At 41.4% G+C, this 15,315-nt stretch overlaps 1 protein-coding gene across 4 annotated transcripts in view; it reads left to right on the top strand.

The window, feature by feature from the left end:
• Nucleotides 1–1,466: 1,466 nt before the first annotated feature.
• Nucleotides 1,467–15,315, top strand: part of tnfsf10 (TNF superfamily member 10) — a 55,828-nt gene continuing 41,979 nt past the window's right edge. Inside the window, exons 1-2 of one of the 4 annotated variants that reach the window (XM_061964940.2) lie at nt 1,467–2,236; nt 3,199–3,463. In XM_061964940.2, the coding sequence (XP_061820924.1) occupies nt 3,368–3,463 (96 nt within the window). In that variant the 5' untranslated portion in view covers nt 1,467–2,236; nt 3,199–3,367. Of the gene's footprint in view, nt 2,237–3,193; nt 3,464–15,315 lie in introns of those variants that run through there. The other 3 variants (XM_061964939.2, XM_061964943.2, XM_061964941.1) reach the window with 3 other exon arrangements.

Genomic DNA, 15,315 nt, shown 5'->3' with positions numbered 1-15,315 from the left:
ACATACAGACACACAAAACGCACACACACTCATATACACACGGACACAAAACACACATACTCATATACACACAGAACACTGATATACATACAGACACAACACACGCACACACTCATATACACACATAACACACACTCATATACATACAGACACACAGAACACTCATATATACACAGAACACACACATTCATATACACACAGAACACACACACACACACACACTCTTATAGACACAGAACACACACACACACTCATGTACATACAGACACACAGAACACACACACACTCATATACACACAGAACACACTGATATACATACAGACACAGAACACACGCACTCAGATACACACAGAAAACACGCACGCACACACACACTGATATACATACAGACACAGAACACACCGACGCACACACACACTGATATACATACGGACACACAGAACACACACACACACACACTGATATACATACAGACACACAGAACACACACACACAGAACACACACACACTCATATACACAAAGACACACTTAACACACCCGCACACACTGATATACATACAGACACACACTCACACTGATATACACACAGACACACAGAACACACACACACACTCATATACACAAAGACACACTTAACACACCCGCACACACTGATATACATACAGACACACAGAACACACACACACACACACTGATATACATACAGACACACAGAACACACACTCACACTGATATACACACAGACACATAGAACACACACACACACTGATATACATACAGACACAGAACACACCCACGCACACACACACACTGATATACATACAGACACACAGAACACACACACACACTGATATACATACAGACACACAGAACACACACACACACACACTGATATACATACAGACACATAGAACACACACACACACAGAACACACACACACTCATATACACAAAGACACACTTAACACACCCGCACACACTGATATACATACAGACACACAGAACACACACTCACACTGATATACACACAGAACACACACGCACACACTCATATGCACAAAGACACACTTAACACACACGCACACACACTGATACACACTTAACACACACGCACGCACTGATATACATACAGACACACAGAACACACACACACACTGATATACATACAGACACACAGAACACACACACACACACACTGATATACATACAGACACACAGAACACACACACACACTGATATACACACAGAACACACACACACGCTGTTATACATACAGACACACAGAACACACACACACACTGATATACATACAGACACACAGAACACACACACACACTGATATACATACAGACACACAGAACACACACACACACACTGATATACATACAGACACACAGAACACACACACACACACACTGATATACATACAGACACACAGAACACACACACACACTGATATACATACAGACACACAGAACACACACACACACACACACTGATATACACACAGACACACAGAACACACACACACACTGATATACATACAGACACACAGAACACACACACACACTGATATACATACAGACACACAGAACACACACACACACTGATATACATACAGACACACAGAACACACACACACACACACACACACACTGATATACACACAGACACACAGAACACACACACCTTTATTCAATAACGTGTGTCACAGTTCACAGATTGTGCAATACTGTAATACACGCAAATACTGGCTCACTTAGACTATTCTTTTTTTAAATATAAAAATACCACTGGTAATAGTTCTAATTATAATAATGGTATGTTTTGTTGTACTAATAGTGGGTTTTATTGTTATTTTTTGCATTTTATAAACATTATTTTAATCACAGTGTGACGCACTTTAACTTGAACGTAAAATCAGTGTATGTACAACCTGCATGACGCATGCGCGGTATATAACTACAAATCCCAGAATGCAATGCGATATGTTATGTCACGTGACTTTGCGGTACCCCGATAGTACAGTCGTTAATTAGTGTTCATTTAGCTCCTTTTAGTAACGTAGCGTTGTGACTCAACCGTTATACCTTTTTATTCATTTGAAACACGATTTGAACACTTCCTTTGGTCGTCTGAATTGCGTGGCGAGTTCGCTATCTTTTTAAAGCGTGTTCGCTAGCTCGCTTACTCGGCTAACCTCTCCTATTAAGGGTCAAGTGTTTGGCGAAATGAGTGAGTAATCATCTTCTTTTGCCTCTACATTTAGTTTGTAACTATATGTAACGTTAAACTACCTAATGTTCAAACTTATGGTCACTGAAGACACAACAAAACTTCACCACAAGTCACTCAACACACCATGAATTGATTAACGTGGACCCCGACTTAAAAAAGTTGAAAAACTTATTCAGGTGTTACCATTTAGTGGTCAATTGCACAGAATATGTTCTGTACTGTGCAATCTACTAATAAAAGTTTAAATCAATCAAAAGACCTTACAATATTAGGGACACCTGCACAGGCAGTAATAGCTTTGGTTTTTGTGTCGTTTCTTTAATGTCTAAACCACTTTTAAACTGTTTCACTATGGCTTTTGAATGTTACCTGACACTATTGAACCTCAAGCGGTCGAGGTCAAAGGCCACTTGTTACTCATGTTCCTCACCAGGTCATGTGACCCGCCGGGACCGGAAGTGTTTGTAGTGTGTTTTTAAAGTCCTGTAAAGATGACGTGACGTCCCGGCGGGTACCAAAAGAGCACACTGGCATGTTTGTCTTGACTACTGTCCTTGTGGCTTCACTGCGGGTCACTGAAGGCCTCGCAGTCAGCTGCAGCTGGTTCCGATCCAGTGGACCTCTTCAGATCTTTACACCCGTTTCCTGTGTGTGTCACACGGCCCCTCGTCTGAAATATGACTGTGGCTTAGATAAATGGTGGATGTCCCAGAGTAGCGCTCTGATGTGCTGAATTATGAACTGTCCACTCGGATCATCTGGAACTGGGCTCTGAATGTGTGGGACTGACTTAAAAAGTGGAGCTTTGTTCCCAGTGTTCATTTCCATTCAATGTTGAAGAACTGGACCTTCTTATGGACTATTGACCTTTTTTGTGCATCTTCTTTTGTCAAAAGATCCAATAAATGTGAGGAGTTACTGATTAGTGACTTGCTGTTGTCTTTCCTTGTCAAGTCCAGGCTCGCAGACACTGGAGATACTCGCTCGTCAAGTCATGTGACCTACAAAGACCGCAGCGCCTCTCCTGATAGACAAGTTTGGCTCCGCCCATTTGGGCGTTTGTGGCTTTAGCAGATGACGCTCCAGTGTTCCGAAATATTCTTTGCTTGTTTGTGCTCAGTTTGACCGATGTTTCCTGTTGTTGCAGTCTGGCCCGATAACGCCGATAACCACCGCTGTTGTAGACTGAATATCAAAAAAAGGAAGGAACGCTTGCTTGCACAGGTAACCCAACCCACCTTTTTTGACCAGTTAATCGAAACCAGGGGTCCCCAAACTACGGCACGCGGGAAAGATATGGCCCACGAGTGTCCAAAATCCGGCCCACGAGTACTCCCCAGTAAAAAAAAAAAAAAAATGTATATATATATATATATATATATATATATATATTATTATTATTATTTTTATTTTTTTTTCAATATTTAAAAAAATTAAAATTATTATAATATATATATATATATATTGTAGCTGAGATAGGCTCCAGCGCCCCCCGCGACCCCGAAGGGAATAAGCGGTAGAAAATGGATGGATATATATATATATATATATATTTTTTAAATTTATTATTTTTTTTATTTTTATTATTATTATAATATTTTTAATCTGTCCTTTCTAGCCCATCCATCAATACATTTTCTACCGCTTGTAAAAAAAAAAATGAAAGGACAGATTAAAAATATTATTTACGCCACGCCGTTTTAGGGACGGCGTGGCGCAGTGGGAGAATGGCCGTGCGCGACCCGAGGGTCCCTGGTTCAATCCCCACCTAGTACCAACCTCGTCATGTCCGTTGTGTCCTGAGCAAGACACTTCACCCTTGCTCCTGATGGGTGCTGGTTAGCGCCTTGCATGGCAGCTCCCTCCATCAGTGTGTGAATGTGTGTGTGTGAATGGGTAAATGTGGAAGTAGTGTCAAAGCGCTTTGAGTACCTTGAAGGTAGAAAAGCGCTATACAAGTACAACCCAACCCATTATAAAAAAAAATATATATATATATTAGAGATGCGCGGATAGGCAATTATTTCATCCGCAACCGCATCAGAAAGTCGTCAACCATCCGCAATCCACCCGATCTAACATTTGATCAGAACCGCATCCGCCCGCATCCGCCCGCATCCGCCCGTTGTTATATATCTAATATAGACGATGCAAGGCATTAGTGAGGTTATAAAGCTTTTGCCTGTTAAAGAAAGGAGACTGATCCAATGCAGCACAGACATTCGCGTGCCACGCTGTCACGACCCAGACGCACACCAGTGCGCAATCATATGGGAGCCGCGCTGAGCGCACCTCCAAGCGCGTCTCGCTGCAGGCGACGGCCGGGTATATGGGCCCGACGCTCCAGCGCCATCCATTTTCAGGGCTAGTTGATTCGGCAGGTGGGTTGTTACACACTCCTTAGCGGGTTCCAACTTCCATGGCCACCGTCCTAGCTGCTGTCTATATCAACCAGGGTGAGCCCCACCCCTTTCGTGAGCGCACTGCGCGCGGAGTGACCCCTGTTACGCGCCCCCGGCAACAGGGGTGGCGGGCAGGTAAGCTGCGCGGGCGGAGCGCGCGGAGTGACCCCTGTTACGAGCCCCCGGCCACGGGGGTGGCGGGCAGGTAAGCTGCTTACCTGCTGCACGTGACGCCGGCGAAGGCGGACGAGGCGGGGTGTCGGTGCGTGGGCGCGGTGGTGACCCTGGACGTGCGTCGGGCCCTTCTCGCGGATCGCCTCAGCTACGGCTCCCGGTGGGGCCCTCTCGGGGGAAGGGGCCTCGGTGCCGGACCCCGGCGAGGCGTCCCTTCTCCGCTCCGTAAAAGTGTCCATCTCTTTTTTTTTTTTTCTTCTGTTGTGGCATATGCTGCAGGTGTCTGCTCGTTTTTCGTATGTGGGTAACAACATTTAACTATGTATATATATTTCCGAATTGGTTTAACTGCCACCCGCCTGAATCTATTTAAAATCTAATTTTTTTTTTAACCACCCGACCCGACCCGACCCGCGGATAAAATCTAATTTTTTAAAATTTCATCCGCCCGATCCGCGGATAATCCGCGGACTCCGCGGTTGTGCCCGCAAACCGCGCATCTCTAATATATATATATATATATATATATACACACATTTTTTAAAAACATTTTTTATTTATTTATTTATTTTTTATTTTATTTTATTTATTATTATAATATTTTTAATCTGTCCTTTCTAGCCCATCCGTCAATCCATTTTCTACCGCTCGTTACTCTCGGGGTTTCTTAGCCAAATGCATTTTCCCATCGATAACGTGATGTCATCACGCTCGCGCCGCACACCAAGCAACTTTTTTTAACCCAATGCAGCCCCTGGGTCAAAAAGTTTGGAGACCCCTGATCTAAACCAGTCAAAATATACTTTTTAATAAAGTAAATATAAAAATACTTCCTGAATGTTTCAAACCACACATTGCTTTTTTTTTGGACTCATATTTTGCGCAAGCAAAAAAAAAAAAGTATTCTAAAAAGGCAAAACAACACACAAAAGGCACTTTTCCATCAAAAGTTCAGGAACTTCAGGTTCCTGGAACCTCTCGTTCCTATAGAAGTGTGCGGTTTCTGTTTCCACCGCATTTCACAGTTCAGGGTAATTTATACAAATCCGACTGAGGACGTATGGAGGAGTGGTTTACTGTACTTCTATACCAGAGGGCCACATCGCGGTTATGTTTGGCCCCAGGGGGCCGCTTATAACAGTCAATACTAATATTATTACACAATTTTTTAATGCATTTTATTAGTAGATTTTTTTAAAACTAAAATGTCAAATATGTTAAGTTGCAATAATTTCACCTCAAAATGTAGTCAATATCACTGTAATTGGAAAAACAGTAATGCTGTTTTTATGGTAAAAAAGGCAGCTCAGTTGCCAGAATTTTACTGCAAAAGTTACATTTGATTTTTACAGTGAATAAAAAAACTGCAATTTACAGTAAAATTTTGGCACTGAGCTGCCAGTTTGTTAGGTTTTTTTACCGTAAATCAACAAGTGTAGATTTTTTGGTGTATTACTATAAATGCCAAAACGGCACCACACTTCATTACCAACTGGGTGGCCTAGTGGTTAGAGTGTCCGCCCTGAGATCGGTAGGTTGTGAGTTCAAACCCCGGCCGAGTCATACCAAAGACTATAAAAATGGGTTGGAATTGGGGGTTGAATCACCAAAAATGATTCCCGGGTGCGGCGAGCTGCCGCCCACTGCTCCCCTCACCTCCCAGGGGGTGATCAAGGGTGATGGGTCAAATGCAGAGAACAATTTCGCCACACCTAGTGTGGTACTTTAACTTTAACTTTATTACAGTAAAAAAAGTAAATGATTGTTTCGTTTAGAGAAAAATGCTGTAAAAACCTCAGTAAATTTCACAATTTTACCATGAAATCTTTTGCTACTTTTACATTGCACAATTTCATGGATAACTTTCTTTGAAATTATTATTATTAATATTTATTTCTATTAAAAAATGGTTTGAATGTTTGATAATATATTTGTGCATAATTAGACAATATTTAAGTTAACATAATTTGCGATTAAATGGAGTACATATCATTTTTTTCTCCCAAAATAGAAAGAAATAATACATTTAGTAAGAAAAGTTACAGTACTTTATTGATACATATATTTCCAGGCTTTCGAGGGCCAAATAAAATTAGTTTGACATCTGTGTTCTATACTGATAACATGTAGATAAACAGACAATATTAGCCCACAGTCATTTTACTAAAAAGTAAATAAATGAAATTAAAAAAAACAGTTTGATTTTCAGAAAAGAATGTAACGAATTGTTCATAAAAAGTCAGGCTTTTGTCCACAATGTCCATCAGTCAGAAAGTCATCCTCTCAGTAAATAATGAATTCATGAGGGTCCATTTCAGCTGTAAATAACAATATGTAAAGAATAAATGTCAGTGTTTACATAGGGGTAACAACACAAACACACCGGCTTTAGCGTTAGCATTCTGTTCACTCGGCCTGAGGCTAATAACTACACAAATGGAGTGTTACTGACTTCTTTTACAACATTTAATAAAGTAAATAATTCATATTTGATGTTATTTACCTTTGTTCCACTCGTGTACTGCCTCCTTTTATTTCACATTTCTCCAAAAAAGTCTTGAGTAGTACGCAGCTGAGGTTGTTGTTTTGAGTCCGGCTACACACTCTACTGTAAATACTGTTTGTTTAAAAGAGTGTGTCTCTTTCTCGTAGCTCCGCGTATCGAAATGAAATGAGTAAAAAATAAAAAACAATAAACTGCATATAGTTAAGACTACGGCTGAGTTAAAACACTGCAAGACAAGTTCTTCAGCACAAACATGCCCCGCGAAAGTTCCTTTCGTTCTTTTTCCCCTTCGTTGTCAAGTTTGTTGATATAGAAATTCATAAGAAATAAAGAAGTCGTCCAGCATTATGTAAATGGCGGTCCTGTATTCGAAAAATAAGTTTTAAGAACGCCACCAACTGTGTTCAATTAGTCAGTGTTTTACAGCACATCCCACCCCCAATAAGGTTCAGGAACCTTCCACAAAAGTCCCACCTAGCTGGCAGGAACTTAGAGTTCCTGAAGAACTAAAACTTCTCGGGCAGTTTTTGTTGGAGACACAGAGAACTTTATTTTCCAGCGTAAATGGGAAAGTTCCTGTAAAAGTTCCTGCGGTGGGAAAAGGTCAGCATTGTGGACTGCTGACTAAATGATCACCAGATCTCGATCAGCTTGTCCACAATGGATGTGATGCCGGGCACGAAATGGCTGTGCTACAGTCACACAATTGGTAAATGAAACGGTTGTACACCAAAGCATATTTTTATTCAATCTGTGGTTCGTAAATCGAAAAGTTTGTACAAATAAGGGGTTTGTAAATCAATGTTCCACTGTGTCTATAGTGGAATAAAAGAATTGGAGTGAATCCTCTTGTCAGTCATTCACTTAATTTGTCTTTGCAGAGCCACTAGCATACACACACAGAAACGTAAGATAATAGAGTGGAAATGATCCGGATCAGGCCCTAAATCTCATCAGTTGTTCTTTATCTAATTGCTGACATTTCCTAAAAGGTTCATAAAAATCCGCCGATAATCTTTTGAGTTATTTTGCTAAATAACTAACAAACCAACACAGACAAACCAACGGCAACAATTAAATAACATCCTGGCGGAGGTAACAATTGGACACCGGCCTCCTTTGAGTGTGGTTGTCTGGTGTCAAGTAACCCCGTTCCTAACAAAAACCTTAACCCTTATCCCAGCCCCAAACAAACCCTAATCTCAGTCCTAACCAAAACTAACCCCAAACCCTGACCATTATCCCTATCTCAAAGAAAACCCTAAACTCAGTCCTAACCAAAACTACCCTGGCCCTATAACCCTGACCCCAACTGTAACCAAAACCCTACCCCCTTACTCCAGCCTTAAACAAAACTCTAATCTCAGTCTTAACCAAAACTAACCCTAACCCTATAATCGTGACTATAACTCCAACTGTAGCAAAAACCTTAATCCTAATTCGAGTCTGAACTAAAAATCTAAACCTATCCCTATCATGGGATGGCGTGGCGCAGTGGAAGAGTGGCCGTGCGCAACCCGAGGGTCCCTGGTTCAATCCCCACCTAGTACCAACCTCGTCATGTCCGTTGTGTCCTGAGCAAGACACTTCACCCTTGCTCCTGATGGGTGCTGGTTAGCGCCTTGCATGGCAGCTCCCTCCATCAGTGTGTGAATGTGTGTGTGAATGGGTAAATGTGGAAGTAGTGTCAAAGCGCTTTGAGTACCTTGAAGGTAGAAAAGCGCTATACAAGTACAACCCATTTATCATTTATTTATCCAAACCCCGAACCTAACCCACATCGTAATCAAGCCCTAACCTTTATCCCAGCCTTAAATAAAACATTAATCCTTAACCAAAACTCTCACTCCCGCTTTATAACCCTCGGGCTAACCACAGCCCTAACCAAAACCCCAACTGTAACCCCAATTTATTCGAGCCTCAAACAAAACCAAAACCTAAATCCTAACCAAAACTCAAACCCTGACCGTATAACCCAAATAATTTACAGTTGTACAATTATTTTCTACTACAGTAGATCTATAAAGTATTAGTCCTCATGCTAATTCACAAGCGCTTTAAAAATGGCGCTATGATAATGTAATATTGCAGAACATCACTATTCAATTTGAAGATAACAAAAAAAGGGAAATTAATTTGCCTGACATGAATTCATGCAACTGAGCCAAGCCAAAAAAATGCTTTGGTTTTCCAGTAGAACACTGAAAACTCTTTAGTGACCAAAAACACATTTTGCACGTTTTATCATTTAATTTCCCCGAATGCGCATAAACATTCATTTGCATCACATGCAGCATATTTTTCTTGACCTAGTTTCACCCCTTTCTTAGTTGAAAAACAGTCTTTCGGACAGATTGCACTTTTTTTTCCCTTTCAAGACCACTTGAGTACAACAATGTGTCATCGGAAGGTGTGGGAGTGGGTGTTCATGAAAGGTACTGTGCCTCCTGTGGGCCTTGTTTGAGCTTGTTACATCCCTGCAGCATTTGTCAGACCAAAAAAACCCAACAGGACTTCCAGCAGTGTCTCACTGATTGAAAACAAACATAAGATGAAGGGGTGGGGGGGCGCATGGGTAACTCCCTTAACCCCCACCTCCTCCCCTCCGCTCATTAATCAGATGACCAAGAAAAACAGAGGCGGGGGTGAGAACGTGAAAGGAAAGCTGCTGCGATGAGGAATTCACCAGGGAGAAATGTTATCGCTGCTGCTCAGGGTCACATTGTTCACTCTTCCTGACAGGCCCGCGAACGAGGGGTGGGGCCCAGGAGGGGGGTGCTCTTTAAGACCGGGCCTCTGGTGATTGCACACTTTTGTCAGACGGGGCCACCGTGTGAGCTCGCCGCAGAGGAAATCGGCCGATTTCGCTTTGAATTGTGCGTCGATTGTGTCAGGAGAAGCAAAAAGGGACATTAGAAATACACTATATTGCCAAAAGTATTTGGCCACCTGCCTTGACTCACATATGAACTTGAAGTGCCATCCCATTCCTAACACATAGGGTTCAATATGTTGTGGGTCTACCTTTTCTACAGCTTCAACTCTTCTGGGAAGGTTGCGGAGTGTGATTATAGGAATTTTCGACCATTTTTACAAAAGCGCATTGGTGAGGTCACCACACACTGATGTTGGTGGAGAAGGCCTGGCTATCAGTCTCCGTTCTAATTCATCCCAAAGGTGTTCTATCGGGTTCAGGTTAGGCCAGTCAAGTTCATTTACACCAGACTTTATGGACCTTGCTGGTGCACAGTCAAAAAGTGTAAATCTTTATTGTTTTACAGTTCTCTTTTATGCTTTTAAAATGTATGTCTTAACATATTACTTTTTAGAAACTGCTCTGTGACATGTGCTGTTGACCTCTTGGCCAGGTCACCGTTGTGAAAGAGATCTTGATGTTGTTTATACGGCCACCCTCAGTGTGACCTGTATGGCTGTTGAACAAGTATACATTTGCATTCAATTGTGTGTGTGAAAAGCCGTAGATATTATGTAACTTGGCCGGCACGCAAAGGAAGTGCCTTTAAGGGTTATTGGCGCTCTGTACTGTTCTCTACGTCCGTGTACACAGCGGAGTTTTAAAAAGTCATACATTTTACTTTTTGAAACCGATACCGATAATGTCCGATATTACATTTTAAAGCATTTATCGGCCGACCGATATTATCGGACTTCCCTAATTATAGGTCACATTCACCCATTCTCACACACTAATGGCGCAAGCTTGAAATACTCACAGTGATTGACTGGCTGAAAGTGTATTACGTTACACCAAATAACGCTACACTTTTGTCATTTATTAGGGACCAAGTCCCTTTGGGACAGAGGACCCTATTGTATATCTAGCGTTTTATTATTATACCGCCGCCTCTTTGAGCTGTAATTTGAGCCCCTTAACATGCTTCAAAACTCACCAAATTAAACACACACATCAGGACTGCCGAAAATCGCGATTTAATCAAAAAACCAAACCCCAAAACTCAAAATTGCGCTCTACTGCCCCCTAAGAAGAAAACAGACAAAACTGCCTGTAACTCCCAGTAGGAATGTCATAGAGACATGAAACAAAAACCTCTATGTAGGTCTCACTTAGACCTATATTTCATACACTGACAACCCCCAGCAAAAATCAACAGGAAGTTTGCAATTCCCCCTTCAAAACAAAAGTTGAGTAAAAACAGTCACCTTTTTTCAAACATCTCCTCTGAGCGCGTTTGTCGTGTCGGCTTCAAATTAGCACAGGAGAGAGATTGAACCCTTCTAATTAAAAGTTGATGAAAGAGTTTTAATTACTGCTCCTGTTTGGATTTCATGAGCCCTCAAAGTCGGTCCCGTCCATCGCTGCTTGCAGCTTTATTTATACATGTTTTACAGTACAAACTTTTATTTATTTTTTTTGCTATGGAACCGAAAGCGTTCCTAGGATGCCTTGCGACCCCTGATTTTCAATATCTTCACATGAAACCATGACCTAATAAATCGTACATTAGATCGTTAAATAGTTGTGTGACACGTGTATTAAATAACTAAATAGCGTAATTTGCTGTAACAATTGTTCTGACGTGCAGGATTCCTTCTATTTCCTCATTCCAGGTGGCACATGAATCCCAATCCACAACTTTTGATGAGGTTTGAGAATGTTTTCCACAACTCCCGACCTGTAAAGTGACATAAAATTATGCGCAAGAGGCCTGCCTTACCAAATTTTCTGAAAATCGAACCCAATCTTCCAACTCTAACCTAAGTCCTAACCAAATACTAACCCTAACCCTAATTGCAACCCTAATCCCAACCAAAACCCAATCCAAGCCCCAAACAAAACCATAACCCTAGTGCTAACCAACAATTTGAACCTCGCCCTATAACCCCAACTCCAACCCTAACCCTGGCCTTGTAACCGTATCCCTAAAGCCAACCGTAATCCAAACCACAGCCATTAACCCAGCACTAATCAGACAATTTTGTCATTTCATCTCCGCAGAGGGTTTTATTTTTACTCCTTAGTGAGTCGCTGAACTCTACTCTTCATTCCTGCAGTGGAGAAAAACAGCACACACACACACACACACACACAATTGTGACACACACACACACACACACACACACACACACACACACAGATCTAACTATATGTGGCCCACAAACAAAATACTTGTTAATTTGAGGAAAATAAGTTGTGCAAGCATGAAAAAAACAAAAACAAAAATTTTGGAAAGTCCCCAAAAGTTTCCCTGCGTGCTCTCTGGTCAGTTTGTGTGCGTGTGCGTGTGCATGTGCGTGTGTGTGTGTGTGTGAGTGTGTGTGTGTGTGTGTGTGAGAGAGAGAGATATTGTTCGTGCAGCCAGGGCGTCGTCTTTGACAGGACTAGGAGAAAAAGTTATCAGACAATGTTTGGATTATTTTCCCTCCGCTGACAAGTTGCTGCTTTGTTTGTGTTGCTAAGCGGAACAAATGGAGACTTGAGCCTCATTTGTAGTGACTGACGTGTGGATCACATCATAAATCATCTTTTCCTTTTTTTTTGATATCATTAATAATACAATTGTACTGTTGTTTAAGCTTTCAAGGGAAAATCCAGATGTCTTGACATTCGGTTTGTGACCAAGCCGAAGTACTTTAAAGATGTTTTTAATAATTGTATGCGTCACTATGTTAGACTCTGCCCACGTTCTTTTGTTGAACAGTCAAAGGTCGCGTTTTCTGGAAGATTTCACAGGTATTCATTACAACAGGTCACAGGTAGATGTTACAGCCTTGGTCTCCAGTGAAGGGCATTTACAAACTACATAGCGTAACTACATTTTCCAGTAGCTTGGCGGTAGCTTAGCTACTTTTTTAATGAGAAGCTTTTCCTGTTGCTTGGCTACTTTTAGACCCATGTAGCGAGGTAGCTTACATCAAAGCTACAAAGAGACAAAATGGACTGCGAATCCTGGCCCCCCAAAAATACGGAGAAAATCCAATGACCTGGATGAATGAGAACATCCATGATGATTGGTTGGTGTTCGTATGATGAGTCAGAGTTAGCTAAAGTTAGGGCGAAACATTACGGACTGGCCAATCAGAGGCAAGATAAGGCAGGTCATCGAAAGTATTAAGCAAAATCACAACAGTCATGTACTCATGTCACTTGACGACGAGGGAGTCGGAGACAGAGGGATGCTTCAAGCTGACCACAAAAAAAAAAGAAGAAACATCCTTGAAAATGGCAAAGGAATTCGCTCCCGCAGATTAGATTTTTCCTTTAGCGATGAAGACGACGTCCAGTAAAGTCACAATAATGCGTTTAGAGAAAACAATGCCCAAAACTTTAGTTTTTAGTTGTTTACTCTGTAAAACAAAATCATAACTGCTCTCTTCATGCAAGACTTAGGAACTTGGGTTGAGTTTTTGAAAAGTGCACATTGCACATAACAATTACCAACTGTTCCCAAACAACACTCAAGATATAGATAGATCTTTTTTTTTTTTTTTTTTACTGTAGATAAAGAAAATTAATAGCCTCATAGGGTTGGGCCAAAGAAAAGGCAAACTAAATAAATACATATAGTGGGGTGCAGGGACCCCTAGAGGGAGTTGTATGTTGTCCCCATCTAAATGACAGATTGTTAATAGTAATGGACCCTTATTGTATCCATTTGTACACTCAGCTACATGAACATTGATATTATACATGTGTTACATTTAAATGCGGTTAAATGTAGCAAGCTACTTTTGCCGTGTAGCTTGCTACAGTTTTCCGGGGATAGCTTCCCCTGTCGCTTAGCTACATTTAATCGGGAGTAACGTATAGCTTAGCTTACTACATTTTCCAAGTAGCTTGCCCATCACTGTTGGTCTCACTCCCACAAAAGCATTGTTGGTTGCGTACATTAGCATCACTTCTGCCAGAGTACTGATGAAGAGCTTTTCACTCTCTTTATAGCAAAAGAGGAAATACGTCCAATGGGTCCAAAGGGTGTTAGAGACGGTGGGGGCCAGTTCAAGGAAATAGAAGTGATGTAGTGGGAGACGCTTGAGTGGTTCCATCCATCAATGAGGGGAATTTTTGCCAAAAGGATGTTTAGCTATTAAAAAATATTATCATAAGTTTAAAATATTCATGTCTGAAGCTAGTTCCTCCCTTTTTATGAATTTGACCTTTGTACCATTAGCTTTGGAAGACAGCTTTACTTGAACTTGGTGTTACACTTTTGGAGCCGTGATTTTTTACGCCTTGTACAAGTAATTAGACTTACCAAAAATCTGCATCATTGTCTCCAAAACAACAGATGATATAATCAGGCAGTGTGAAGGCCACATATGTGTCAGGTTTGTCACTGACAGTTTAGTTATGTTTTGAGTTTTTCCTCTGTTTGTCTTTATTTCCTGTCGGCGCTCTTATTTTGGTTATTTCCTACTTGTCTCCCTGAGTGCTGTGTCCCCTCAGCTGTGGCTGATTGGCACCTGGCCACACCTGGTGTCAATCAGCCAGCTGCTATTTAAACCCGCCTTCTCCTCCAGTCAGTGCTGTATTATTGTTTTTCCTACTTGTCGATGCCAGTGTAGCTGTAAGCGGTAGCGGTAAGCTATTTATTGTAGATGTTTGTAGCTTGCTGTCTTTTTGTTCCTCGTCTTCCAGTTCCTGTTTTCTTGGCATCCTGTTTCCTGTTCCTAGTTCCTGGTTTGTGTTTTTTCTTTAACTTAGCCATTAATTCCAAAGCCTTGTTAAGCCTCTCCGCCATGGATATCTTTGCGAGGTTCGAATTAGGCTGGATTATTTTGTCAGAAGTTGTAGGTGACGAACCCCAAGATGCAGAGAAGGTGGAAGGCATTGTGTGGGAAAACATGATTTAATGTTCATAAAATAAAGGAAAAAACACAAACCAGGAACAGGAAACAGGATGCCAGGAAAACAGGAACTGGAAGACGAGGAACAAAAAGACAGCAAGCTACAAACATCTACAATAAATAGCTTACCGCTTACAGCTACACTGGCATCGACAAGTAGGAAAAAC

This window comes from Nerophis lumbriciformis, linkage group LG07 (assembly GCF_033978685.3).
Source record: "Nerophis lumbriciformis linkage group LG07, RoL_Nlum_v2.1, whole genome shotgun sequence".
Classification (NCBI taxonomy): Eukaryota; Metazoa; Chordata; class Actinopteri; order Syngnathiformes; family Syngnathidae; genus Nerophis; species Nerophis lumbriciformis.
This window is presented reverse-complemented; position numbering and strand designations above follow the sequence as displayed.